At 45.6% G+C, this 26,440-nt stretch overlaps 1 protein-coding gene across 1 annotated transcript in view; it reads right to left on the bottom strand.

Moving 5' to 3' along the window:
- Positions 1 to 26,440, bottom strand: part of Fras1 (Fraser extracellular matrix complex subunit 1) — a 419,545-nt gene that overhangs the window by 141,958 nt on the left and 251,147 nt on the right. The window contains exons 21-26 of the mRNA XM_041671543.1: positions 14,221 to 14,373; positions 13,436 to 13,582; positions 8,849 to 8,995; positions 6,649 to 6,789; positions 5,872 to 6,012; positions 4,206 to 4,346 (exon numbers count right to left, since the gene is read on the bottom strand). Coding sequence (XP_041527477.1) covers positions 4,206 to 4,346; positions 5,872 to 6,012; positions 6,649 to 6,789; positions 8,849 to 8,995; positions 13,436 to 13,582; positions 14,221 to 14,373 — 870 coding nt within the window. The remainder of the gene's footprint in view (positions 1 to 4,205; positions 4,347 to 5,871; positions 6,013 to 6,648; positions 6,790 to 8,848; positions 8,996 to 13,435; positions 13,583 to 14,220; positions 14,374 to 26,440) is intronic.

The raw sequence follows: 26,440 nt of genomic DNA on the forward strand, positions 1-26,440 counted from the left end.
GACAACTGGGTCACAGAGGACAATGTGGGGATGCCAAGTTTCACGGGAGTGACTGCTACATAAAATTATTCTAATGAAAGCGAAATCCATCCTCACAAGCTGACGTGTGTGGTATCCCAAGAGTCTCAAGCTAACTCACAAGCGCTTGTGGTTCCCAGGAAAATTCCAATAAAGGAGGCCAGAGATAGGTCATTTTTCTTTTTAAAGAGGTCTAATATCTTTAGAGATCAAAAATGTGGAGATAGACTACGTGTTTGGCTGTCACAAAAAAATGCCCTGTGCCAGTGCTGGGGTCGTGGCTCAAGGGTAGAGTACTAGCCTAGTATGCATGAAGCCCCAGGTTCAATCCCCGACACTGTCAAAACAAAACCAAAAGAGCCCTCATGTTATTGACTAATTAACCCGAGGGAACTCCAGGCCCTGGTAGAACTCTCAAGCTTTATGTGCCTAAAAAACACAGGGTTCACAACTGGGCTGAATTTAAATTCATTTCTCTTTGCTTTTTAAAGAGAGATGTCTGTTCTGTGTTAGGAGAGATTGCTCCTAACAGAGCCCCTTCCGATCAATTGACTTCAAACACCTGCAGTTAATGGAACAGTCTCCTCCTCCACGATTCATTTAGAACTTCTCTCCTCCATGCGCATGAAAGATGCACCACTGTACCTCGGCAGAATTAGCTAAACAAGTTTACATGAACGCAAACAATGCATTAGACATGCAATCTATACGTGGTTTCCTAAAGCATGGCTGCAATTCAAGAACACACCTGAGCCTATACCAAATTCCTTCTCTGATTGTTAAGACTTTTAAGGCGCAGATCCCTTTTTCATCTCAAGATCAAAGAAATTAAGAGTTAGGTTTTCCTAATTGCCTATGTTCTACATGATGGGGGAGTGTCATATATCAATCTATTGATTTCATTGGTTAAGCAATAAAGAAACTGCTAGGCCCATTTGATAGGCCCACCCTTAGGTGGGTGGAGTAAACAGAACAGAATGCTGGGAGGAAGAGGAAGTGAGCAGAGACTCGACAGCTCTCCTCTCGGGAGCAGACGCCTCAGAAGAGACGCCATGCCCTGCTCCCGGGCAGACACACACGATGAAGCTCTGACCCAGGATGGATGCAGGCTAGAATCTTCCTGGTAAGAGCACCTAGCTGTGCTACATAGAATATTAGAAATGGGCTAGTCCAGGTGCGAGAGTTAGCCTAGAAGAGGCTAGATAGAAATGGGCCAAGCAGTGTTTAAAAGAATACAGTGTCCATGTAATTATTTTGGGTAGAGCTAGCCATGTGGGCGGCTGGGTGCTGGGGACGCAGCCCCGCCGCTCCTGTTACTATAGATGGCGCCCAGACATGATGGACTAAATCCACTTAAAAACCTGAGAAGGCTTAAAAATAAGGGAGAGAGAGTTTAACACAGATTTTTGCTGTTTGTTGGTGGCATGCTGTAGAGAGATTTCCTGATTCGGCAACAGCAGCAGAAAAAACGCTGTGTCATTTTAAAGCGCAGCTTCCTGGGGCTGTGCTGCCAGCATGAACTCTGGATTTAAAGCATTTCAATGGATTTTATGGGAATGGATGTTTGTGTTCTCGCTTGGGATCGGAAGGAGAGTGCTCTGAGACCCTGCGGATGGCTCAGCAATCCCCACCAGGCAGATGGCAGAATCAGGCTTAGGCAGGCGGAAGAGCATGGCAGATTCCTGCCGACAGAGATGTGTTTTCAGACTGTGCAGTGCTCTGCGTATCAGATTTGGTTGTAACTTGGATAAAAAGAGTTTCTGTGCTGCACGCTCAGTCTCAGAATTAAACTGCTGAGTGCGGCTCCAATGTGGACTTGCTGTGTGCCTGGAACTGTGTGCAGCTCAGGGGCACCAAATGGATCTGAGGCAGGAGCGACTGCTCCATGCTGAACTGTGCTGATCAGCAGGAACTACCGTAATTACCATAAAAACAGCGCAGTTAAGGTTTAGACTGGGCAGGAAACAGGCTGTACCTTATTACCGTATTACTTATACATGGTGCAACTTCAGTTTTTAGAACTGCTTAACATTTTAAGAAATGCTCCTGGATAGTAAAAAATTGCAGATTCACAATAGGGCAGATTCAGACCACTAAATGAGTCACACTGTTGGATGAATGTACGTAGGCTTGAGAGAGAGAAGAAAAAGAATATAGAGAATAAAGTTAATGGTTTAAAAAAAAAGGTAAAGTCTTTAAAGAGACAGAGTACAGATAGTTAAGAGATTAAAAGAAATAAAGAAAAATAAGCCACGTAAAAATGGAAAATTCACAGAGAGTCTGGATTATGTACATTGTGTTTTCTTTAAAATTTTTGACTGTGAAGGAGCTAAGTACAGAGAGACATTTTATTACATGGGCTGCCAAGCTAAACCAGAATGGATATAAGGGTATTACGATTTCAAAATTTGGGTCCAAGAATATGATGCTTTGGAGAGGGTCTTCTTTTGTTTTCACAGAGGACCAGACCCTGTGGATTTCTTCTATTCCAATTTGGTATGATAGACCACACCCTCCTGAAAGGTTGTCGTGAACATCTTCAGAAAATTGCTTCACTCAACTGCCAACTGAGATGAAACTAGCACACAGGTTATACCATGAAAGACCTAATTAACGACGCCCCCATTCAGCAGGAAGCAGTTTGAAGAGAAAAAACTGCGCCCATGTTCCCAAAATATTGTTTATAAATGTTCTTTTACATTTAAAGGGGGATATGATATAGATATGAATAATTTGCATTAGTATAGATTTTGCTTTATTGATAGAGATTTAAGGTCAATTTTGTTATATGTATATGTAATTCTGCTCTTGATTAAGGTATTGTGATTGTGTAGTTCATTTAAAATATAATGTATAATTAGGAAATATAGGTTGTTGATGGATAATCATAAATAATAGTCAAGTTTGTAGTCATGTTACTTAGATTTTCGAGATATATAGAGATATATTTCAGATAGGCATTCTTCATATCTCTCAAAGGCTGGAGAATATGGCATTTAAAATATTTTAATAACTTAGGACTTTTCATGACAATGAGACATATCTGCTCCTGGCAGCACCAACCTACTTCAAGAGGAAGATGGGCATCGAAGAGGATCCTTATGGAGTTTGATAGCCATTAGGGCAAGAAACTGCTCTTGCCTGGACTGTTGCATAAAATGGACACAGAGAACCCGCAGAGAGAGGACTGCTGAACTTGCCTAAAGGTGAGATAGTCTTTTTGGGGTTCATGACTCATGAAAGAGTCTGCGAGACATTCTGCAGGATTTAGCAGAAAGTGACTGAACTGTCTTTGGAATTTCCTGCTTGATGAAAATGTCTGCTGGATACTATGGGCCTGAAGACTGAAGATGGATGCCCCAACGGTACAAAAAAACTTTGGGTGACTGTCCAGGCAGCGAGATGTTTCTGTCATTTCTAGAGTTTTCTTATTTCTTGTTTACTTAGGTAGTATTATATCCTTCTGGAGTCTTTGATGGAGTTGAAGAATGAATAGATAGTAATAGTTTTCCTTAGTTATGATAAAAGATAAAATAGATATAAATATTGTAACTGTAATTCTTGCTTGATAACTGTTTTGCTATATGTAATTTTACTATGTTAAAGTTAAAGCCTTTCTTTTTTGTTTAAATAAAAAGGGGAAGTGATGTGGGAGTGTCATATATCAATCTGTTGATTTCATTGATTAAGCAATACAGAAACTGCTAGGCCCATTTGATAGGCCCACCCTTAGGTGGGTGGAGTAAACAGAACGGAATGCTGGGAGAAGGAAACTGAGTCACGGAGTCGCCATGATTCTCCCAGTCCAGGCGGACGCAGGCTAAGATCATTCCTGGTAAGCCAGCTCTTGGGCTACATAGATTATTAGAAATGGGCTAGTCCAGGTGCGAGAGCTAGCCTAGAAGGGGCTAGATAGAAATGGGCCAAGCGGTGTTTAAAAGAATACAGTTTCCGTGTAATTATTTCTGGGCATAAGCCATGTGGGTGGCTGGGGTGCTGGGGACGCAGCCCCGCCGCTCTTATTTCAACATCTACAAATGGTGCCTTATGTAGCACCAGGGGGCTCTGCCCTGCAGGAATGTTGAGTTTCACATGACAGGTGTCAACCGTATCTGGAGACCCATCATTTGCACGGAGAAATGACTGCTCACATCACCAGACGCTAAGTCCAGCAGAGATGGACTTACCAGCACAGGTTTCATTAGATGAGTGGCCAGAGAAACCAGGGACACAGGTGGGCATGCAGTGACCACTCTTCAGAAAGAAGCTATGGCCACATAAGTGACACCGGTCTCGGTGGCTGCACTGCAAGCATCCCTGAGGACAGGCTGCCAAAGAGAAGACACAAGTAAGGCACAGCCAAGCCACGGCCCCTAGTCGGACCACACAGGGGAAAAAAAAGGGACTGCAACAAATAAATGGCCCCCTCATTGCAACCAAAAAGAATGCAGTTTTGCTGCTGATATTCATAGGGAGCTGGTTTCCCCTCCGGAGGAAACCGAATCGGGAAGTCTACAACTCGATTTATGCAATGTCATCTAAAGAACGCCGCATTCGGACGGATGTTCTAAAAGGTTTACTGACTCGTAAGAGGCGGTGTTTAGAGAGACTAAGAGCATCAGCTCTGCTGGGGGTATCGTTCCCTGCACCTCTTACCAGCTGTGTCCCTGGACATGTGTCTTTTACAATCTGGGCGGCAAGGTTCTTGTCTTAACAATGAGGATAGAAATGGAACCTAATATAGACAGTAGCTGGGAGGACACCAAGCATTACAATCTGATTTTACAATGTCAGGCATACCAGGAGGGCTCAACTGTTCCACCACACCACGGCTCTGTTGCCTGAGAGCGGGAATAGTGACAGTAGTGTTAACCACATCTAGAGAGCTAGGTCTCGAAAGACCCATAGGACTTCTGCTTTGGATCAAGTTAACAGCCTTTGAGAAGACAGGGAGCTTCCTGCCTAATTGTCCCGTCTCCTTAGTTGGGATTTATAATGGTGAAGCTATGTAGGACCGTGTAAAGAGTCCTGAACTGGAATCAGAAATCCAGGGCTTAGTACGCTGCCTTAACACTTCAAAGTCTCTTTTGTTTTCATGCTTGTAAAACGGGATTCTTTCCATCTATCATATTTCACCAAGTCATTGGGAACATTAAATGAGATATTACAGATGAAGAAAACGCGGAGAAACGTAACACTCAAGGAGTTCTTTCCAGAGCATTCAGCAAAGACTCAAGTTCTCTGTGCTTCTTACTGACATTATTATTAAATGTCAAGTATTCTTTCTTGTGGGTACACTGAGCAACAGGTTTCAATGGAAACGAATGCTAATGGGATTTTTTTTTTCCCCCGGGGATGATCCCATGCACAAGGAGGTTAAGACTTTGGGTTTAGCTTCAGTTTACTCCTAAAAGCTCAGTATTTTTCACTAAATTATCATCCAAATCCTATTCTTCCAAGGCTATAGTATCAATATTGGGGTCATGAATGATTTAGTCTGCATGCTGGAAATTCTATGCCCATATCAATATGGCTGATCCACTCTTAATGGATACCACACGGCCATTCAATATGAAGCTTTGCGTTCCATAAAATGTTGGCTTCATTTCCACAAAGATCTTCAGGAACAGTATTGATTCTTGTGAGAGAATTATTGGCCTGTACTCCTGTATTATCCTGTTTAACCAGCACCTGGCAGACATACATGGGAAGCTATCAACTACTTAGACCAAGCTCCCTGACTGCTATACTGCACCTGTGTGAGACGCTCCTGGTTACTGGAGAGAGTGAGTGCCTGTGACGCACTGGCTGCCCCGAGTTCTTCCCAAAGCTCGCAGCAAAGACTCAAGGTACCTGTGCATTTGTGTCTCGCATGATCTGCAAAGTATCCGTTCCCACATTCTTGGATGCACTGGGCTTGGAAGAGGAGAAATGGCTCTTCGCAGCGTGTGCACTCATGGGGACCCTGACACTGGAGACAGTGGCTGTTGCACCCTGGAAGGTAGAAGTTAAGTCAACAGGAATCTATGTAATTTCCAAGTGGGCTCTGGGCACTTATGGGAAGGGTGAGGTAGCAACAGGACCCCATACACCAGGCAAAGCAGTCCAGGAGGAACTAGGGACCCTAGGCCTGGTTGAGACTGCTACAGCTATCGGTCAAGGACTTGGGGCTAAGCCGCTCCACCTCTACAAACCTCCATGTTCTTCCTACGTAACAGAAGTGAAACTATCGTCCCCAACTCTTCCTAAGAAGTTTGGATCACACAGTGGAAAATGCTAGACGAACACTAAAATGATTGACAAATATTTATTTTTATTATAATTATTTATCAGTCTTTCCATGGGTTCAAATTCCTAGGGATACAAAGCATTCTATCTAGAGAACAGGATTGTTAAATGTTTAAGGAAATCAGAATTAATAGTTGACACGAATATGTTTGTGTGGGCATATAACTCCATGGCTGTCATGTTGACATCAGATTTTAGCATATGTCTGCTAGGGTGTATGCGAAGGAGAAGGGGACTCATCGCTGACAACAAAGATAGCCCTGGGGAAGGAAACCAGGACCAGCAGAGAAGCCAAATGGAAATTTGCCATGGATTCTACAGAGATCATCGACAGATACTTACGCTTACAGAAGCCTGAGTCCCGGTAGTGCCCCGGTGAGCACTGCCCCATGCACACGCCATCCTGGAGCACATAGCCATCCATGCATTGCAGGCAGTCTGTCTGAAGAGGCCCGCTGCAAGCATTGCAACTCCAGTCACACTCTGGAAAGAAAGTCTACATTAGATCAGCGTCCTCTTCGCTACTCTCTACAGCCCACTTAGGAGGCCATGGTCTGTGGCTGGGAGAGGGAAATTGAGGACAACACCAGAGATGTCAGATAAGCGAGCTGTAACGAAGCCCCAGCTTGTAGGTGTTTAAATGCGCCGTTTCCTAATTATGTCAAACACAGGCATGTACAAGGAGCGGTCCATGCCTGTGCAGGGCTCCTTGTCAGTGGGGCTGCTGCTGAAGAGTCAGATGGTCTTGGCCTCATTCCGGGGGCACCTGAGTACCTCAGCCTCATGCTGCCCCAACCTACCCTAGGGAGTGCCCCCCCCCCCCCCCCCGACCGAATCCTGACCTCTAAATACTCAGGGCTCACGAGCTAGAGAGATATCAGAGACAAAACTAAGAATGCTGTCACCACCATTGACACCAGATTCATGACCCTTCCTATTTAAAACCTGATGGGGACAGCATGGCAGAAAGAATAAACAATGTATATAGAACGTTCCAGAAAGAAGGGGATTATTGGACAATGGAACACCTCATTTAGAGCAGAAGGAAGTTGTTTAAATGTTCCTCTGTTCAACAAGCAACAGTTCACTGCATCTGGAGAACATAAGAGTGAGATACATGGACCCTGGCATCCAAAAGCTTGTACCACAATAAGGCCAGCCTTGGATGTGAACCTCAGTGTTCCAGGGAGACTGTCAGAAATATTCATCAGGCTCAGCCTCAGACCTATTGAGTTGGGAGCTTTGGGGGCTGGGGCAGAGAGAAGCATCTTGCTGCTCTTCTGGGTGATCTTGTTAGAATCACAATCGTGTTTGTGGCTGGTATGTTTGATGTCCCAGCAAACACTGGTGCAATAAGAAAGCTCATGTTCGAGAGGCAATGCTCTAGCTGGTCTTTCCTACCTGGGTGATGGGAGGGAACAGTCTGGGGAAGTACGTGAGTTTTGAAGTAGGGCAAGTTTATTAAACCATCATTTTGTTGAGTTTCCTCTGCATTTTCCTGACTACCTTCCTTAATCCTTTGGCGCCTGAATTAAACATACTCTAGTTTATGCATATTTACTAAGGCCACTGGAGAGACAAAATGAAGCAACGGATGTAAACAATTAGAACAGAGGCCGGAGATGGAACTCGGCAATACAGCTTGCTCTTAGGATGAAGCTTCCTGGCTTCAATCACAGTAACTAACAAGTACAATGCCCAGTATATGTTAACAGCTCAACAGGGGTTTGTGGAGGAACTGGTTTTCTCGGAGAACATGTTTTCACTCAAGGCTATCTCAAGCCCTTTTTCCATTGCAGCTATGAAGCTGCAATGACGCAATTACTCTATTCCTTCACACTGTACTTCTAAGTCCTTAGGTAGCAGGTACATGTGCAAGATGGCACATGTGCTCTGAAGGTTTATAAAATTAATCTCCTTCATTTATTTGGTTGAATCAGTCCTGAGGGAAAATGACTACCAGCACAGTTATGAAACCATTTGCAACTTGGAAGGATCTGAGAGAATCTTGTTGTTCACCACAAACTGGCAGGCACTGGTTAGAAGAAAAAGACCAGAAAAGCCCCTGCGGTTGTGAACATGGAAGACCACCTAAGCTGACAACCAAGCCCAGTGGAAAGTGTGCAGAGGCCGAGGGCTTCCCGAGTTTACTTGTCAGGCATTTGGCCTCTGTTTCAGAGCTGGACCTTCTCTGCAGAACCAGAGGGTTAGAAGGAAACATCGAGAGAAGCTAGCCTAAGAAGAGACAAGGAAAACAATCAAACGCCGCTTTTCCCAGGCTTAACTCTACCACAGGAATTCCAGCTACTGGTGAGCAAGGAGAAGATACTTGGTGTTCTCACCCATTTGAGTATGGGCAATTTGAAGGAACTCAAACATGGATGAATAAATGAACGCATGCATCAGTAATTCATTGTTGCTATCCTCACAGAAAGTGGAGAACACCTGATGGCAGTGTTTGCCTAAGACGAGGAGTGGGTGTCTCGAGTAAAGGAATATCCCGGAATAAAGGAATCCCCACACAGCTCAGGAAAAGTGTTACCTCTGCAAGTCTTGGTGGCGATGTCGAGGTAGTACTGGGGGGCGCAGCTCTCGTACTGGCATTCCCCAAAGAGCAGGACCTTGCTAGGGTCTCGGCAGGAGGTGCAGGCGCCCTGTGAATCACAGCTTCTGCAATGCGTGTTGCACGCTGAGTGGACAGGAAAGGGAAAGGACCAGATGGTTACAACCACAGGTACGGAGGCCCAGGGCAAGGCTAGACAGATGCTACCGCAGAGCGAAGCCCCACTCCAGCCTGCCTTTGATTATGGCCCATTACCTTCCTCTGTGAGCAACAGAAACAAAAAATATTAGCTTTATTTCCCAGAATAGATACATTTTCCTAGAGATGAATATAAATCCAAAGACAAGAATCCCAGATCCAAATTGCTCTGTGATTTAGCAACAGGATTCATACTGACTCTAAGATCAATGACTTTATTTGAACATTACTTAGGAAACCAACCCCCCCCCATCATTTGTATTATAGACACACATTATTTTTAGGTGACAACTTTATTGTGGAGATTGTGAAATCCTGTATTTTAAGACATTGGACTTAGACGTGACCTGGTTTATTAGCTTACCCAGTTATAACTCTCAGCAGCCTGGCACATAACTGATTCATTGGAGATGCCCCGAACTGGTTCGTTTTCATCTGGCCAGTTTAACAACCACCACTGCTCCTTCTTCTCAGCTATCCATGATGGAAACCATAGCGCCTATCCTGATTCTTTCCTTTGTCCATACATATCTAAATACTCACGAATTCTAGGTGTTCAAACGGTCCACTAGAAACTTTATGCTTTTCTCATGTCCACAAGTGCAGATGAACTGAGGTTACTGTTTTCACTGCTGGAGCACTCTCATATAGTCCTCCCTGCTGGAGTACTGTCATACATCCTCCCTGCTGGAGCACTTTCATATGGCCCTCCTGCTGGAGTACTGTCAAACAGTCCTCCATGCTGGAGCAGTCTGATGCAGTCCTCCCTGCTGGAGTACTCTCCTATAGTTTCCCTGCTGGAGCACTCTTATACAGTCCTCTCTACTGGAGGATTCTCATACAGTCCTCCCTGCTGGAACACTCTCATACAGTCTCCCTGATTTTCCCATATCTAGTCTGACCCCCTTGCAATGTACTCTGCTGGTAGTGATGCTTCAAGCAACTTTATTTATTAAAATACAATTGAAATGCTACTCCATGAGGGCACTGTGATCAGTGAGACACTGCAGTCAGTGATAATGGTCAACTTGACAAAATCTAGAATCACCTGTATAAAACATATACATGTCGACAAGCAGTGAACAAGGAAGCCATAGATTCAAAAGCGAGCAAAGAGGGGTCTGTGCAATGCTTTGGAATGAGGTTTCCTCCCTTGGGAAGGCTTCCCTCGCCTGCCAGATGCCTGTGGCTAGTGCTCTCTACATCATATATAACATCCAGCCTACATGAAGGTGCATTCTAATGCAACCATGTCAGCGGGACCTCACTCAGAGAAGCAGAGGCAGTTCCCGGAGAATGGTAACAGAGATATCTCTAACAGAGATATATTACCAGTGTCCTTCATCAGTGAGGGAGGGACTTCACGGTACATGGAGCTCACTGTTTCTCTTAATATGCAACCCAACTCAGGTCTGAAAATGCCCAATGCCTCTGCTGTAACACCCCACTGGCTCCAGGTCTGCCCTGAACAAAGTGCAGGAGGGAAATGAGTTAATCACAAACTCTGGACGGCAAATATGGGAACAACGGAGGCGGTTTGTTCTTTATTGTTCTATAGAGAAATTCTACAGCCAGTCAGACAAAAACAGGTCAACCAGTCCTCCCAACAGGGAAGCTGACGTTTTTCCTTTACCCATCCCTGCTCTGAGTTCAAGGCTGGCTCAGGTGCTCTGGAGCTCTTCCCAAACTCCAAAGCACAGAGTTCCTACCTCATCTCAATGAATTGAAATTAAAGCCCTGGCAATGCTGAAGCATGCATGGGCAGCCCGTATAAGGCGGTTCTGTTGAACTTGTCCATATTGGGCTTCATGGTCTAAGCTGATGAGGATGACTGACCAGGTCTCTTCCTCAAGAGGGCACCAGATCTCATTACAGATGGTTGTGAGCCACCATGTGGTTGCTGTGAATTGACTCAGAACCTTTGCAAGAGCAAGCAGTGTTCTTAACGGCTGAGCCAACTCTCTAGCCTTCCTACCTCATCTGGTTACTCTGAAAGTCTAGGGATAATAGAGTGCAGTTCTTAAATAGCTCTGAAAACAGCCTCTTGTGAGTTCCACAGTCCCGACTTTCTTTAGCAACACAGTTACTGCTGCTTGCCATAATGCTGGTTACAATTCCTCAAACCCCCTTTATCACCCAGTTTCTAAAATTGGCATGGTATAATTGCCTGTAAAGATGAGCCCTACAAAGGGGCATTGCTGATGCTTCTCTGTGTGCTCCACACAACAGAAACTCAGCCCAATTCAGGGGCTTATTTTAGTCCATTCCAGGAAAAAAATGAAACTTAAAAATGAGAGCGAGGAGAGTCTGAATTCATAGGAAACGCTCCAAGAGAACCCATATCCGCAGAAGCACAGAGACTGTGCAGGGGCCACCTGGACAAGGGAAAGCTGTCCCCAGCAAGTATTGCAATGCCATGTGCTTTTGTTCCCTGTACTTTATACAAGGGATTCCGCTTATATCCTCGAGTTCCTATTTCTGTGATTCGGAGGCTGTGAATCTAAGTCACTATTTCTCTGCCAACAAACACTCTCTTGAATAGAAAGGCAAGTATTTCATTCCTGCCACTGCTGCAGTGTAGAATGTGTCAAGTACCGGCCGACAGCTAATGTATTCCAAGCCGAGTCTTCATTACAATGTGAGGAAATCTTCCCTTTGGTACAAAAGAAGTTCCTGTCTTTTCAAAAGATGATGCAAAACTCTGGGTTTTATATACCACCCTACAAATGCAAATGCTTATATATAATTCAATGAACTAGGGGCATCACCATTCTTCCTATCTGTAGCTACAAAAGTATCTTTCATTGAATGGGCTCAGTAACAGTAGTTCATCTATGGGGGAAGAAATCACTCTCAACTAGGGTCTGTGTTTAGTGCTATAGTTCAGGATGGAGCTACTGTTATAAGTCCCCCGCTCACCGCTGAGTTTGATTGACACATGACTTCCATAGGCTTACATGTTTGGACATTTGGTACCCAGCTGGCGTTGTTTGGGAAGGTCACAGAACCTTTAGGAAGTAGAATCTCACAGGAATAAGTGGATCACTGAGGGTGGCCCTTGAGGCTTCACAGCCCAGCCCCACTTCCAGTTCCCTCTCTGCTTCCTTTTTTCTTTGTGGATGCAATGCCTCCAATCAGCCTCCTGTTCCTGTCACCATGACTTGGCTGCCGGCTACAGATCTTCTCTCTCACAGTGCACTGTATCCCTCTGGAACGATAGGCCTAAATAAACCCTGGCTCCCTTACGTTGCCTTCATCGGGATATTTTTACCACAGCAACAAGAATATAACTAAGACATCCTTTAGAGAAAGACCCACGGTCAAAGGTGGTTTCCTAAAGGGCATAATGTTGGTGAGTGGCATTAGCACGTAGACTTCTAAAATCCCCCCAATTCTAGAGACTCCCCAAAGTCACTAATCTATAATGCCTACAACATGAGAATTCCTACATCATAAAATTGAAATATCACCTCTGTATTTGTTCATGGTGATTTTCAAAGATATAACATATGTGTAAGGATTTATTTACTTGTATTTATAGAGTACTTTCTTACATGCATGTATGAATACTGCATGTGTGCAGTGCCCATGGAGGCCAAAAGGGGACATCTTATCTGCATGTGAAGTGACAGACAGTTGTATGCTGGCAACCCAACTCAGGTCCTCAGCAACACAGCGGGTGCTTGCCACTGCCGAGCCACCTCACTAGCCCCAGGATGACAGGTTCTTGAGGGACTGGCAAATGTAAGGAGCCTCAGACTTCATCTGTCCCTTCATCTGTGAAGAATGCCCTAATTGTTTTCCAGATCAGTTCTCTAATATAGCCAAACGTTTTACGTCTGATTCAATGTAATTAATTATACCCATACTTGTTTGAGATGGCATCTATACATGTAACTCTTGTATGAAAAAGGAATAGCAAGCATTGTGGGAGGAAGCGGAAATATTTTACATGTCATACCTTGCACGTTGCCAGTATCAGTAGATAAAGGTAGAAGATAAATCCACAGAAGCGCCTAGCCCACTGACCGTGTACCAGTATAGGCTCCTGTCTCTGCTCAGGATTAAAGGGCTGTATTGTTCAATAACCATAAAGATGAAATCAACTAGCACTTCTGTTTTGTATGAGGTAACCAAAACAAGAGGTTCAGCGACTCGCCCAAGATCACAGCTACCACTTAGAAAGGCTTGCACCTTCACCTGGGCTGATAGCTTGGCCACTGCCTGCTAACAGCATCCATATGGCCTTCATAGAGTAGCTTATTTTCTTAGATAGAACAAAGGCTACAGGAGGAAAAGGTGGAAGCAATAACTTCACATTCCTTCCAAAGGCCCAGAAGGGCAGGGGAGGCAGCTCAGCACACTTACGCTGGCAAGCTTGGTTATCATCCAGGTAATACCCAGGGAAGCAGGTGACGCTGCAGGTACCAGTGTGGGTCAGAACCAGACCGGCGTCACAGGAGGAGCAGGAGAAGGGTCCTCCGTTCTGACAGCTTCTGCAGGAAGAATGGCATCCTACGGAGGGAAAGAGACACAACTAAAGACTATGAACCCGGGTGCTCTTTTTGTGATGCTCAGTGTGGTCAACCTGCCATGATCTAGACTTGTGAGGAGACAAAGCTCCGTGTATGTTTGTGGCAGAGCCTCCAGCTGAGGTTAACTGAGGTGGGACGATGCAGCCCAAATGGAGGCAGCACCGTTGTGAGTGCTGACTCCCTGGATTACAAAGGAAAACATAAACTGAGCCCCAATACTCATTCCTCTCTACTTCCCAACTGGGGATGCAGGGGAACCAGTTGTCTCACACTCAGGGCCCCCACTTTCCTGCCACAAAGGGCTGTACCCTCCCTCCAACTGGAAGACAAAATAAGCTCCTCCTTCTTTAACTAACTTTTCCCAGGTATTCTGTCCCAGCAGTAGGAAGGCAATGAAGGCACCCCCAAAAGAACATGTGGAGATGAAGACTTCAGATGGGGCACTCGCTGGCTGGGGAGGCTGCAGCCCTGCACAATGCTTCCAGCCTCCTTTCTCTTCGAGACACCAAAGCCTTCTGTGATGTCAAAAGTACTTCCTCACCGCCCTGCCCCTTCCTCTACCCCTGCATCACCGCCCTGGCCCTGCCCCACCCCCACCCTGGTCCAGCACTTACTCACTTTTACAAGCGCCTCTCTCTGCATAGTGTCCAGGAGGGCAGTCAGCCACACAGTGATCCCCGAGCAGCAGGTGGCGGGCATGCTGGCATTTTAGGCAGACACTACCGGTGTCATGGAGGTTGGCCACACAGTGCCGGCACAGAGAGTGGCAGTCTGGGGAGGGGAGGGGAGGGGAGGGGAGAGGGGGGAAACAAGCACTGAGGCTCAAGCACCAAGATCTAATCAGTGCCACAGGGCAGAGGGGCTTCAATTGCCACAGCCGCAGCTCAGCCATCTAGAGAGGAGCCCCGAGGCCTCACCTTAGTAAGGCTGAAGCTGAGGACTTGCACAAATTGCGGGCTTGAGGTTTTTAGTAAATGGTTTTTAGCCAATGCTAGGCCTAGCACAGCAATTGAGTTTTCATTTCTTTCCAATTGAACGACCTTCAAGTACTAGGGCTTTGTGTGACAGATACTTCACGAGGTAGAGAGAAGGTCAGTCCAGTAGAAACAGCATGATCACTACTTGTAACTTCTTGCCCCACCCCAGGAACCCTCAAGGCTATGAGTCCTGTCTCAGCGCTGGCTCCGAGCCTGCCACAGAAGTCCTCCGCGTGGCCTCCAGAGCCAGCGCTCTGTGTTCCGCCTTTGGCATGGGGAGAGTGGGGTTAGTAGATAATTGGATTGAGTTGCTTGAGCACTTTAGTCTTTAAGTGAGGATAGGATTATAACGAAGGGCCGTGAGTGGAAAAATCATTTTCCTGACCTGATAGATGGTTCTCAGCAGCTCTGTCATACCAGCGGTGATTAAAGCCATAAAACAAATTATCCGGTGCAGCTTGCACTCTCTTGTTCTCACTCATATAATAGTCATCCTTTAATACAGAGCTCAATCGGGTTCGGCTGCCACTGTGGGTGAGCACGTCCTTGGCTCTGCCTTCAAGTGGTAATTACCCTCAAAGTCCCATTCATAATCCTCCATCGCTATGGCAGAATACACCCAGGGATTCCAATCCCCACCAAAATGAGAAGAGCTCAGGTGCAGGACAGGGAGGAGGGGCTCTGGCTTTGGGCCCTTCCCAGGTTTCCCCCGGGGGACTCTGAGCATGCGTCTACACCTGTTCCTACCCTACCAAGGCTCAGAGGTCTTGTTTCATCTCTTGGCATTACAGGTCATGACAGTGATCTGAGCCACATTCGCTCTTTAAAAAGCCCATGTCAACAACACAGATGGCATCCGTGTTCCCTGCTAAAAGAGATCTGACTCCTGCGCTTTGGGGGAAATGTTAACTATTGATTCAACTGTTAATCATCGACAGATATTCTTAGTACAGGAAGCACAACTCATTCCCACGCCGGCACTCCAATCAGCGTGATACCATTGGCCTAGAGACCGCTATTTCTGCCCCAGAAGTTAAGTCAAAGGGTCCTCTCCAAAAACCTCAACTCTTCCGTCACACAAAACCGAGGACCCTGACCTTTTCTGAGCATCAGTTTCAAATAGCAGGCAGCCTTTGGCCAGCATTAGAGACAATATGTGGTACCCTAAGAGCCAAATGAATTCTTACTACGGCCCTTCAGAACATCACCAAGGAAATGGCGACCGCATTAAGGGAAATATGAGAGGGAGGCTGTTCTCTGCCCCCCATGGCTGTGTATGACCTGCATGTTGCCAAGCACTTTGTTCCTACCCTGTGCTGCCCTCAGAGGGTAGAAGCACAACCTTGGGGGTGTGCCTTAAGGAGATGAAGTGCTTCAGAGAATAAAAGCAAATGAAGATAGTGTCTGTCCTATGAGGATGGAAGCCCAGGAAACACTCACTCCCTCCTAAAGGGCCCGGTAGCTGGGATACCATGAGCTCGTCCTCCTCCAGTAAGTGTGGGCAGAGCACTCTGGAGTTGGGCACATGTGGACAAGATTTGCAGATGTTCGGTTAGGCTACAGAACAGCTGCAGCTGACTGAAGCTTTCTCAGCCAGAGACAAGAAGGAGAATAATCATCGCGGTGACACTCCAAGGACAAAGCAAGCAGGTCTCCGGGGCAGTCTGAGGGGGTGGTAAGTTGGTATTTATTGATTTGTCTCATCCTGAGGAGCTCTGCAAGCTGTCTGCATGAAGAACAAAATGTGTATCCAGTACATCATCCACCTGCGCCTGGGCTGTGAGCCGTCCTTTCTGCTCTCTCAGCAGCCCTCCCCAGACCTCCTCTACTCCTGCCAAGATGCCACGCCCACCAAGTGTTCTGGTCGACTTCACTTGGTCCATGTGCATCGGCCCTCCATTTCGCGCCCTCCATTTGTTCCTTCCAGTCCGGAACTTCTAACCTCACTCATTTCTATCCCCCTTCCCACTTCGCTGGAGTCCTCCCGACATTCTTGATTCTGTTCTCAGTGCACTCCCCACCTCTTCACTCTACCCTTGACCCAACCTCTGAACACACTGCCCACGACCTCCAGCGCCCATGGGATCTCTTTACATTAAACGTCTTGGCTCGCTGTCTTTCCCTAACCACCTGTGACCGCCTTGGTTGTATGATGCACCTCATTTTACAATGTTTGGACATTGTTGGAAATGCTGTTTCCCAGATTGTGGGACCTTCAGGAAGGAGGGCGTGGCTGAAAGACGTGGTTTGCTGGGTTTGGGAGGTGTAGGCCCTGAGGTTACAGTTCAGCCTGGCTTCTGGGTTGATTTTATTCACTTCCTGCTTACCAGACAGGAACAAGCCACTACTCTCTTTTACTATCTAATACAGCTTTGCCCACCACAATGCGGAATATCCCCTAAAACTGTCGGACAAATACAACCCTCTCTCTCTTGACTTGCTTCTCATCACCCAGCTTCCTTCCCATCCTAACACCTACCTCAGTGTGCCCTGTTTCAGCCTCCACAACTATGTGTCTTGAAAAGGTCTCTGGTGGACTCTAAATGACAAAATTGACTGGCTTCCTCCTTATCCTATCTGAAATCCTGCAATGTGTGACGCTCGGATCAGCCTTTATCCTAGCCACACTTTCTCCCCTCGTAGCCTAGTTCATGCTATCCCGGCATTGGTTGGGTCTCTTTCTATGGCTCCAGTTGACAGACATACAAGACTTCATCGCAGCCCCTGTGACGGTTAGCCTTGATTGTCATCTGGAGACTTAGAGCCACACCTGCGGGACTGTCTAGGGCAATGGTTCTCAGCCTTCCTAATGCCGTGACCCTCTAATATAGTTCCTCAAGTTGCGGTGACTTCTACCAAAAAGTTATCTTCGTTGCTACTTCATAACTATAATTTTGCTGCTGTTATGAATCATAATGTAGACATTTGCATTTCCTTTTTGACCCCTCCCAAAGGGGTCATTGGTGTAGGAGTTCCTTCTGTATTTGTATTGCTTTCATTGGTTAAATAAAGAAACTGCCTTGGCCTTTTGATAGGGCAGAACTTAGATAGGCGGGAAGACAGAACTGAATTCTGGGAGGAAGAAGGCAGTTTGGTAGACACCAGGAAGCTCCTGCCTGAGAGTGACGCTGGTTAGAATCTTTCCTGGTAAGCCACGACTTCGTGGTGAACACAGATTAATAGAAATGGGTTAGATCAACATGTGAGAGTTGGCCAAGAAAAGGCTAGATATAATGGGCCAGGGAGTAACTTAATTAATACAATTTCTGTGTGGTTATAACGGGGGCTAAGGTAGCCAGGCAGCAGGATGCAGCCAGCTCCTTTAACTACAAGAAAGCTATAAATGCAGAGGGAAGACTCTTCTTGAATGTGAGCAGCACCATGCTCATAGGCTGGGGTCAGAAACTGAATCAAAAGGGGAAAACTGGTTGAATACCAGCATTCATCTTTCCTTGTCTTCGTACCTCACATTGCTGCCGTCATATCTTCTCTGCAGAGCTCTCCCTACCATGCCTTTCTCTGTTCCGAGTATTCTCAAAAGCTAAAAGCCAAAACAAATGTGTCTTTTCTCAGGTTGCTTCTTCGGTGTGTCCGAACACAGCAAAGACAGAAAGAACTGACACAACCTTCCATGGATTCTGCTCTCCCAACCACGTCTGTGGACACTTCAAAGCCAACATGGCGGGATGTGCACACTCAGATCCCAGAATCCAGCGGGGAAGGGCTCAAGAGTGCAGACTGCAATCCCTCAGGACCTCAGCTGCCTTCCATAGCTCCCTGTTAAAGCAGCCGTAAGAAGGCATTCATCAACCCCATGGCATATCACACGGCGTGATCGAGTAGATACCCAGAGGCAAAGGAGAAATCAATAAATGACATCTGAAAATATAAAAGTCAACCATGAGTTGCCCACAGTGTCACATCCATCCAAGTTAGATTACAGCTCTGCCTTCCACAGACGAGCACAGCCACTTCGGTTGGAAAGTTGGACTTTCTCTTTCTGTTCACTGCCCATATTTATTCTGTTGTTCAAAGAGTCGCATTGAATACCCAATCCTATGAATAAATTCACTCCGAAACAGCAGTCTGGGGGAGTTCCTGCATTAATCCCTTCGCACTCCGGCCATACATACACCGGCCCCAGCACAACGCCACTTAAAGAAATATGTTTGGGGATCCCAATGTGAATCACGGCTGGTTGACTGATTTTTATTAAACTAAGGTGAAAAAAAAAGAAAAATATATTTCTAAAATCAAGGAAACAGCATTTTTTTTTCCTCAGAAGCTTGAAATCAAAATCTATTTGGGAAAAATTCCTTGGGAGACCTTAGAATGACGGATGATATGGGAAGCCAGAAGCCAGATCAACAGGAGACCGAGGATCAATATGAAAGTTCTGACTTACACTCAGAGAGGTGTTGTCCCCTCAGGCTACAAGTGGGCAGTCCCACTGGGCACCACCTGCAAGCTGGCTTAAGGTTCCAGCCTGAGAGCTGTAGTGATCTACATAGGAGAGAGACTATGCAGTGTTCAAGATATATTCAGTGATTTTATTTCTCTGACAGCAAAGCTAGCTATTGAATAAAATATGAAAAATAATTTTTCAAAGTATAAACAAAAAGCAATTCACCTTCGGAATGTTTTCCAGAGTTCAGAGCTACTACCATTGACATTATATTTTCTTTTGCGCTTTTTCTACACAAACTTGCACATTTAGATTTTCACACAGACGAGATTATATGAAATGTGGACACACTGCACTTTCAACTCCATCCCACCATCATTTCCCCATGCCATTAGGGACATTTTGTCAACAATGTTTTTAAGGACTACATGATATCGCGCTTCAAGTTAACAAATAGAAAAAGATCATTTTTGTTACAGTGTGGACAACTGTCTCCACGTTTCTACTTAGGGCCACAATAAAAAACTTTATGCATTAATATTTATCTGCATTCCTGATCAGTTTTAAAGAACGACAATAAAAGGGCATAGCTAATAACAGCATAGGAGCTTGTATTTGTGACCGGTACTGTCTCAAGGGCCACTATGCAAATCTCTTCTGAGAGACAGACTGCACCATGCCATCCTGTCCCCTTGGTAAATGAGAAAACCGAGACGAAGCACTTAGGTAAGGACTGGCTCACACATGCCAGATTCAGATGGACGCACACATTTACCACAATGGGAGTGAAAACAATACACAATTCCTAATAGGAATTAGAAATGTCTTTCTAGAATGCTCCTAGCATTTTATGTTTCTAAGAAACAGTTCAGTCTACTTTGTCATAAGTTATGACACTATGGGTGTGTATAATATATTAAATGTATATTTAAATAAATATATACATGTAAATGAACATATACATATATACACACATAAATACATATTTAAATAAAGCAACCTTGATTAATTGGGTTAGTGAAAAGTCATCTTGCCATATTTTACCTTATTGTTTTAGGATTGTAGGTGAAGTTGGGCATTTGAAAAAAATAATTTTCAAACAGGATTCATAGAGATTTTTGGCACAGTGGGTTAAATGACCCTGAGATATGATTCTGTCCAAGCAGTTAATGTGTATGAAAAAGCAATAATGTGTAAAACCTATCCCTGAGTTCCTTCCTATTCGTAGCCACCTCCCACCGAATAGGCAGCATAGTGTCCCAGCTCTCCCTGGGAGGTCATCCAAACCTCACCTGCAGATATCAAATTTATAAGCCCAAGGCACAGGTAAAAGATAAAAATGGGGGAAGACACCAACAACCCAGCCCTGAATGTGCATTTGAAGAAACAAACCTAGGCCTTCCTCCATCAGGATGGTCCGCATCCTTTCCAACTTCTTACCCCAGTCTAGAGAAGCACCCTCAGTGGAGGGGAAATGTGCATTTGAAGAAACAAACCCAGGCCTTCCTCCATCAGTGTGGTCTGTATCCTTTCCAACTTCTTACCCCAGTCTAGAGAAGCACCCTCAGTGGAGGGGAAATGTGCATTTGAAGAAACAAACCCAGGCCTTCCTCCATCAGTGTGGTCTGTATCCTTTCCAACTTCTTACCCCAGTCTAGAGAAGCACCCTCAGTGGAGGGGAAATGTGCATTTGAAGAAACAAACCCAGGCCTTCCTCCATCAGTGTGGTCTGTATCCTTTCCAACTTCTTACCCCAGTCTAGAGAAGCACCCTCAGTGGAGGGGAAATGTGCATTTGAAGAAACAAACCCAGGCCTTCCTCCATCAGTGTGGTCTGTATCCTTTCCAACTTCTTACCCCAGTCTAGAGAAGCACCCTCAGTGGAGGGGAAAGAGCAGCAAGCCCTCCACTTTGAACCAGATCCCCCTCCCAGGGAGCAGGTTAGATGCTGAGCGGAACTGGGTTCTACCTCTCACCTTCAAAGGGCTGTGTCTATAGTGTTCTGGAGAGCATATGGTGAGCGTGGAGTGTTAACTGTGACAGAAGACGCACAACGCTACAGGGATGAGGTCAGGGGCCTTGGCACTGGGTACCAGGAGCCAAACTAGTTCAAAGGTAAGGACACTTTTGGGAAAGGGGTGTGGGGGGAGAGGAAACCAAGTTCCCTGCAAAGACGAGAACTGGGCAGCGTTGATAGGGCATGGAAAGGGTTTCAAGAAAAAGAAACACTTAGAGCAAAATCAGTAGTGGAATAAAACAGGATGTCTTCATCAATGAATTTCCTTATGACTGCTCTGATTATGTGTCCAAAGCTGGGAGAAGTGGTACAGATTTGTAATCCCAGCATCCTGGAGGTTGCGGGGCGGGGAGAGGGGGGAAGATTACCACAAATTCAAGGCCAACCTGGGCTACACAGAGAGAACTTGTCTCAAAGAACATACAAAAGAGCCATGTGAGGTATGGCTCGAAAATTCTGAAGGACTGTTACACAGAGAAACTCTGGAAAAACAACAAAACAAACCAACAACTAAAAACAACAACAGCAATAAAAGAGAATTCTGGCAACCTGAGGCTCTCAGTGTGAAACCTTTGCTGAGAGAGAGGGGTCCCTGCTGATCTTTTCTGGTCTCCCTCTGATCTTTTCTTGTCCCTATGCAGAAGCCCCTCCTCTGCTATAACATTCCACAGAAGGACCAGGTGTGCATTTAAACAAGCAGGCTTAAAATATTCAACACAAGCACATGGCAGTGTTGAGGTATACCTTGGGACGGAAGATCATGTCTGATGCCTGACTGGAAATGACCTTTTGACAAATGCCAGTTCCTCACAACCATACCTAGGTCAACCTGGGTCAATTCAATAGTAGCAGCAGGGAACCCCGATGTAATTTTTGTATGACAAAAAAAGAGAATGAATACACAACTACCTTGTCAGTTACAATCTGAGCTAATGAAGAGAGAAATGTCCCTAGGACCAGCCAAATGTGTCCATTATACAATCTAAACGAATTAAAATGTGGCGTGAGTAGCATCTCCAGGCACTGCAGGAGATGACTGTGTGACGTCAGTCACTTCCTGCCACCAATCCCGACCTTTATAAGAACTGATCTGATTTGGAGGAGACTTGATTCTTCTTGGTAGGTGGTAACCATCCGACACATTGTAACCCTGCTGTCACTGGACACCCCGACTGTAGGAGTACAGCCAGTTAGAAATGGTGTCCTTAACATGGCAGTGTCCTCAGAGAGACCAACAAAGCCCAGGACAAATCCCCCTGTGATGTTCCCCATTCTCTTTTTCGTGCTCTTGACACATCTGAAGCAGTTCCTAGGGACACCCCAGAGTCTACAGCTGTGACTCCATCTTTACTGGTCCTGCAGTTGCTGAAATAGGGATCTGCATTTCCAAGCCACCAATCGAACAGCCTTGGTAAGGATTAACATCCCATCCTAAGGCCCATCTGTGCAGGAAAGCATTCACAGCTAGTTCATCTTCCTGCCTGGAATCAAAAAAATAGGAGGCTGACCTCAGATAGGCCTAGGTGATGTGTGCACACACTGATGGCTTAAACAGTGCCTATTGCAGGAAGCTGCCTTTCAGATTCCTCCCACTGCCACTCAGTAAGGAAAATCTTCTTGTCACCGTTGCAATTACAGTGGAGGGTCTTTAACTATAACACCCATTAATCACGACAAGGAGAAAAGTGAGACTCGGCACACATTTATGCTCAGCCCGTTTCAGAGAGCTGGTGTATAATGAGCGTGTGTGGGGTGGGGGGCAGGCAGATGGGCTTCCAGTTGTTTGTATACGTGCCACCTTGTTAATAACTAGTGAATTCACGCTCAGAGCAAGCAAATTAATGAACATATTACAGGGAAGTCTGGAGACAGATAAAAATAAATACATTTCTTGTTTTAAGCCCTAGAAGATTCTATTTGTTTTTGAAATAGACACAGCACACAGACAGGCTCAAAATTTAAACAAATCAAGAATTAATACTTGAACTCAGCAGCCGCAACATCCTCTGATATGTCCCCCTGCAGCTGTTAGGAAATTGCATGCGGTCATCTCCGTGTGATGCTTTCTCCGTATCAGAGGCTCGGCTTCTGTGATCATGATGGATGGCGGCACATACTGGTGACATGACTTATATCTCATCTTGGGAACAAAGTCAAGAAAGCTTGAAGATATTCAAGTCAATGTGTGCTATTAGAGCTATGGTCTGAATGTTGATTTCATGGGGCAGTGACTAGCTGCTAAATAATGGTCTATAAAGACAAACTTAGACATACAGGGAGATTTTTAATAGTATCTTATAGGGTTGATTAGGTTCTTAATGCAACTGCACTAAGTGCATTTGGAAGTACTTAGAATAGCCAACACTTGTAACTGTTCTCCACCAGGTAAAAGAGAGATGATGCCATGCAAAAACTCCAGGCCGTTGTAAGTATAGGATTCAGTAAACCTGGTCACAAGTCTATGGCAGGGAGGATCACAGACCTTAGCAGAGAGCCTACGAGGACTATTATGCTAAATGATCTTGCTATTCAACTGCCTTCTGAATAGCAGCGTGAGATCCATAGACTAGTGAGGTACCCAATCGGAGATGCTTCTACTGTAGGGAGTGGAGGTAACACAGAAACTCATAACCGAAAATGATGAGGCTACGTGATTGGTGGAGTGCTTGGCCTAAACAGAAGAGCTTTATCACACACCTTCCGATATTCATTGAACACCATAGGAGAAGCGGGAAGACTGTGTGAGCCAGAACATGGGAAGGCAAGCAACAAAAGGACATCTTCTGAAGAAGACGGAGCTGCTCTCATGAAATCTGTGCTAATTCAGGCCAAGACTGGGCCCCTGAACATTTCATCACGCATGTGGGGTCTCATTATCCATGAGACCACCCCCCTGCTTGAAAGACAACTGGCACATAAAGATGTCGGGGGAGGAGGGGTCATTTCTTCAGTGGTGTCGTCACTGACAGACACCTTAGCTCTATAATCTACCCATGCTCAGGATGGAGCGAACTGAACTCACTGGGCTACACAGTATAAAGGAGCCATGAAAGTCAGAGCAGACTTGAGGAGAACGGGGCGGGGGCAGTTGAAGATGACAGAAATTCATTGTATAGGTGCATCAGAAACAACACAAAGACTGTAGCATTTGAATTCTGGTTCCATTGTTAAGAGCTGATGAGAGTTCCATTTGTGAGATAAGCAGAAAAAGAAATTACAAAACTATGAATGGCAGAAGAGAAAGAAGCAACCGATTCCTTTCCTGTTTTAATTACTACATTGGGCTCAGCTCACCCAAAAGTGCTTAAAAATCAGGTCCTTTATGTCCTTCAGAGTCTAAATTAGTACAATAGCCATAAAACAAGCAAAGCAAAACCAAACATCTCTACCCAGTGCCATTGGCTACCGCTTTACTCTTAAATTGACCAAACAACCTCCCCTGCACACACACACACACAGCAGACTGACCTCAATCTGACAGGACAGTGGTTTCTACCGAGAAGGCTTCAACAGGGGCCACAGGAGCAATGCAAAGACCGAGGCAGCTGGATGCAGGGACTGGCAATGTCAAAGCTCTCAGTTTGGGGGCAGCTCCGGCTGCAGACAAGTGACAAGAATTCTCGTATGTCTTGGCACCTTGGATCCAACTTGTGCTGCACTTGATTTGGTTCCAAACAGAGAGCGACTCTTTTCAATTAGTGCTTATGGCAAGTCAGGCTTGGCTGTGCGGCCACCTGAATGGTGCTACAGGAAGCAGGAGCGGAACCTTCCCTGGAGATGCTCCTGACAGGATAACGAGAGAGCCAGAGGCACAAGGAGGGACATGGAAGATTCAGAGACATTTGACAAAAATGAGGTTTGTTTTGTTTCACCTGGAAAGGGTGAAAGGAGGCCCAGGACATCTTTTATACACAGGGCATACAATTTGGGCGCTTAGCTGAGGCTTGCAAATGAAGGCGTCCCTGTCAAGAGAGAAAACGCAAGAGAGTACCAGCACAAAGGGGCAGAGCGCTGCAGAATGGAGGGAAGAATTAGTAAGGATAGAGCTTCAATGTTCACACAGGGATCAAAGGAGAACAAGGACCCTGGAAATCAGGATAAGGGCATTAAAGTGGGAGACAATGGGAACCGTCATAATACCTTGGTCTGCTATTATTTTATAAGGGGAGGCAATGGGAACTATCACAACATCTTGGTCTTTTATTATTTTATTAGGGGAGGCAATGGGAACTGTTGCAACATCTTGGTTTTATTAATTTATAAGCCAAAGCTCATCTTTTAAGGTTGGCCCTCATCTTGGGAAGAAGTGGGAGAATTTAGCAGGAAAGACACTATAGGGGTGTGTGAGGCTACCACGTGGGAGACCTAAGCTTGGGGCTTTGCAATAGGAGGAGAAAGAAGGAAGCACAGACAATGACCACTGCACAGCGAGAGCCGTTAGAAAATGGGAGTCACTCAATGGGTCTGAACTGTGTTGGCTCCAAAAGAGTCATGGATAGACAAAAAAGAAGAAAGAAAACAGCTTTGTGGGCGTGGTATAAAGTTTGGCGTTTCCTTGGAGCTTTTTCAGTCTGGAGTTCCTCTGGGTAGAGGGGAGTGAGAGTCTATGCACTTGGAACAGAACCCAAGGAGGGAAAAAGAACACCGTGGAAGATGAGAAGGTCCTAAACGATGAGGCAGGTGGGGGGAAGAGCAGTTCAAGGGGGCTCCAAAGGGGCTGTGTGAAAAGGGAAGGGAAACAGCCGGCTAGAGGAGTCAGCTCAAGGAGAGATGGAAGGCAGAAAGGAAGTAAAAGAACGGAAATACTGAGACATTTGAGAGAAAATATGAGGTTTGTTTGTGTTTTATTCGACACTGTTATTCCTTCAAACAAAAAGAGAGTGCTGAATTGTAATCAGGTGGTAATGCCAACTGAGGTTTGAATGGAGGGAGGGGTACTGAGGTGTGGGAAGGCTGTGTGGGCGAGGTCCCCAGAGCGTCCAAACTAAGTGACTTCCCAGAAGTGCAGAGTAGGTTGTGTGGCAAGGCCACACATGGGCCCTCGGAAGCAGAGCTACTTGGGTTCAGGGCGTGGCTGCACTGGCTATAAGCTGTATAACTGGGTAAATGGGTTCATTCCTTTGATTCCAGTTTCCTGGCTTGCAAAATGGAGGCACCAGTAACTACAGGCCCAACCCTTGGATCCAAGTGACCAACCACCCATGCAATGACTTACGTGATGAGCAGGTGTACAGTAATTCAAAACCTTTTTATGTAGCGGGCCCAATATTCATGCTGAAGACGGGCTTAAAACAAAAGCAGTATTTTTGTTCACTGCAGTCAGCTGAAGAGATTTACAAGTGCCAGGGAAAATCAGGTATGTGTACTTATAGGACACTATCACCTCTAGTATTGAAGAGGTATCCACATCTAAATTCTGCTACATAAGCCCTGCCTGCTT

This window comes from Microtus oregoni, unplaced genomic scaffold (assembly GCF_018167655.1).
Source record: "Microtus oregoni isolate MIOR12 unplaced genomic scaffold, Mior012 000021F_ref0000039, whole genome shotgun sequence".
NCBI lineage: Eukaryota > Metazoa > Chordata > Mammalia > Rodentia > Cricetidae > Microtus > Microtus oregoni.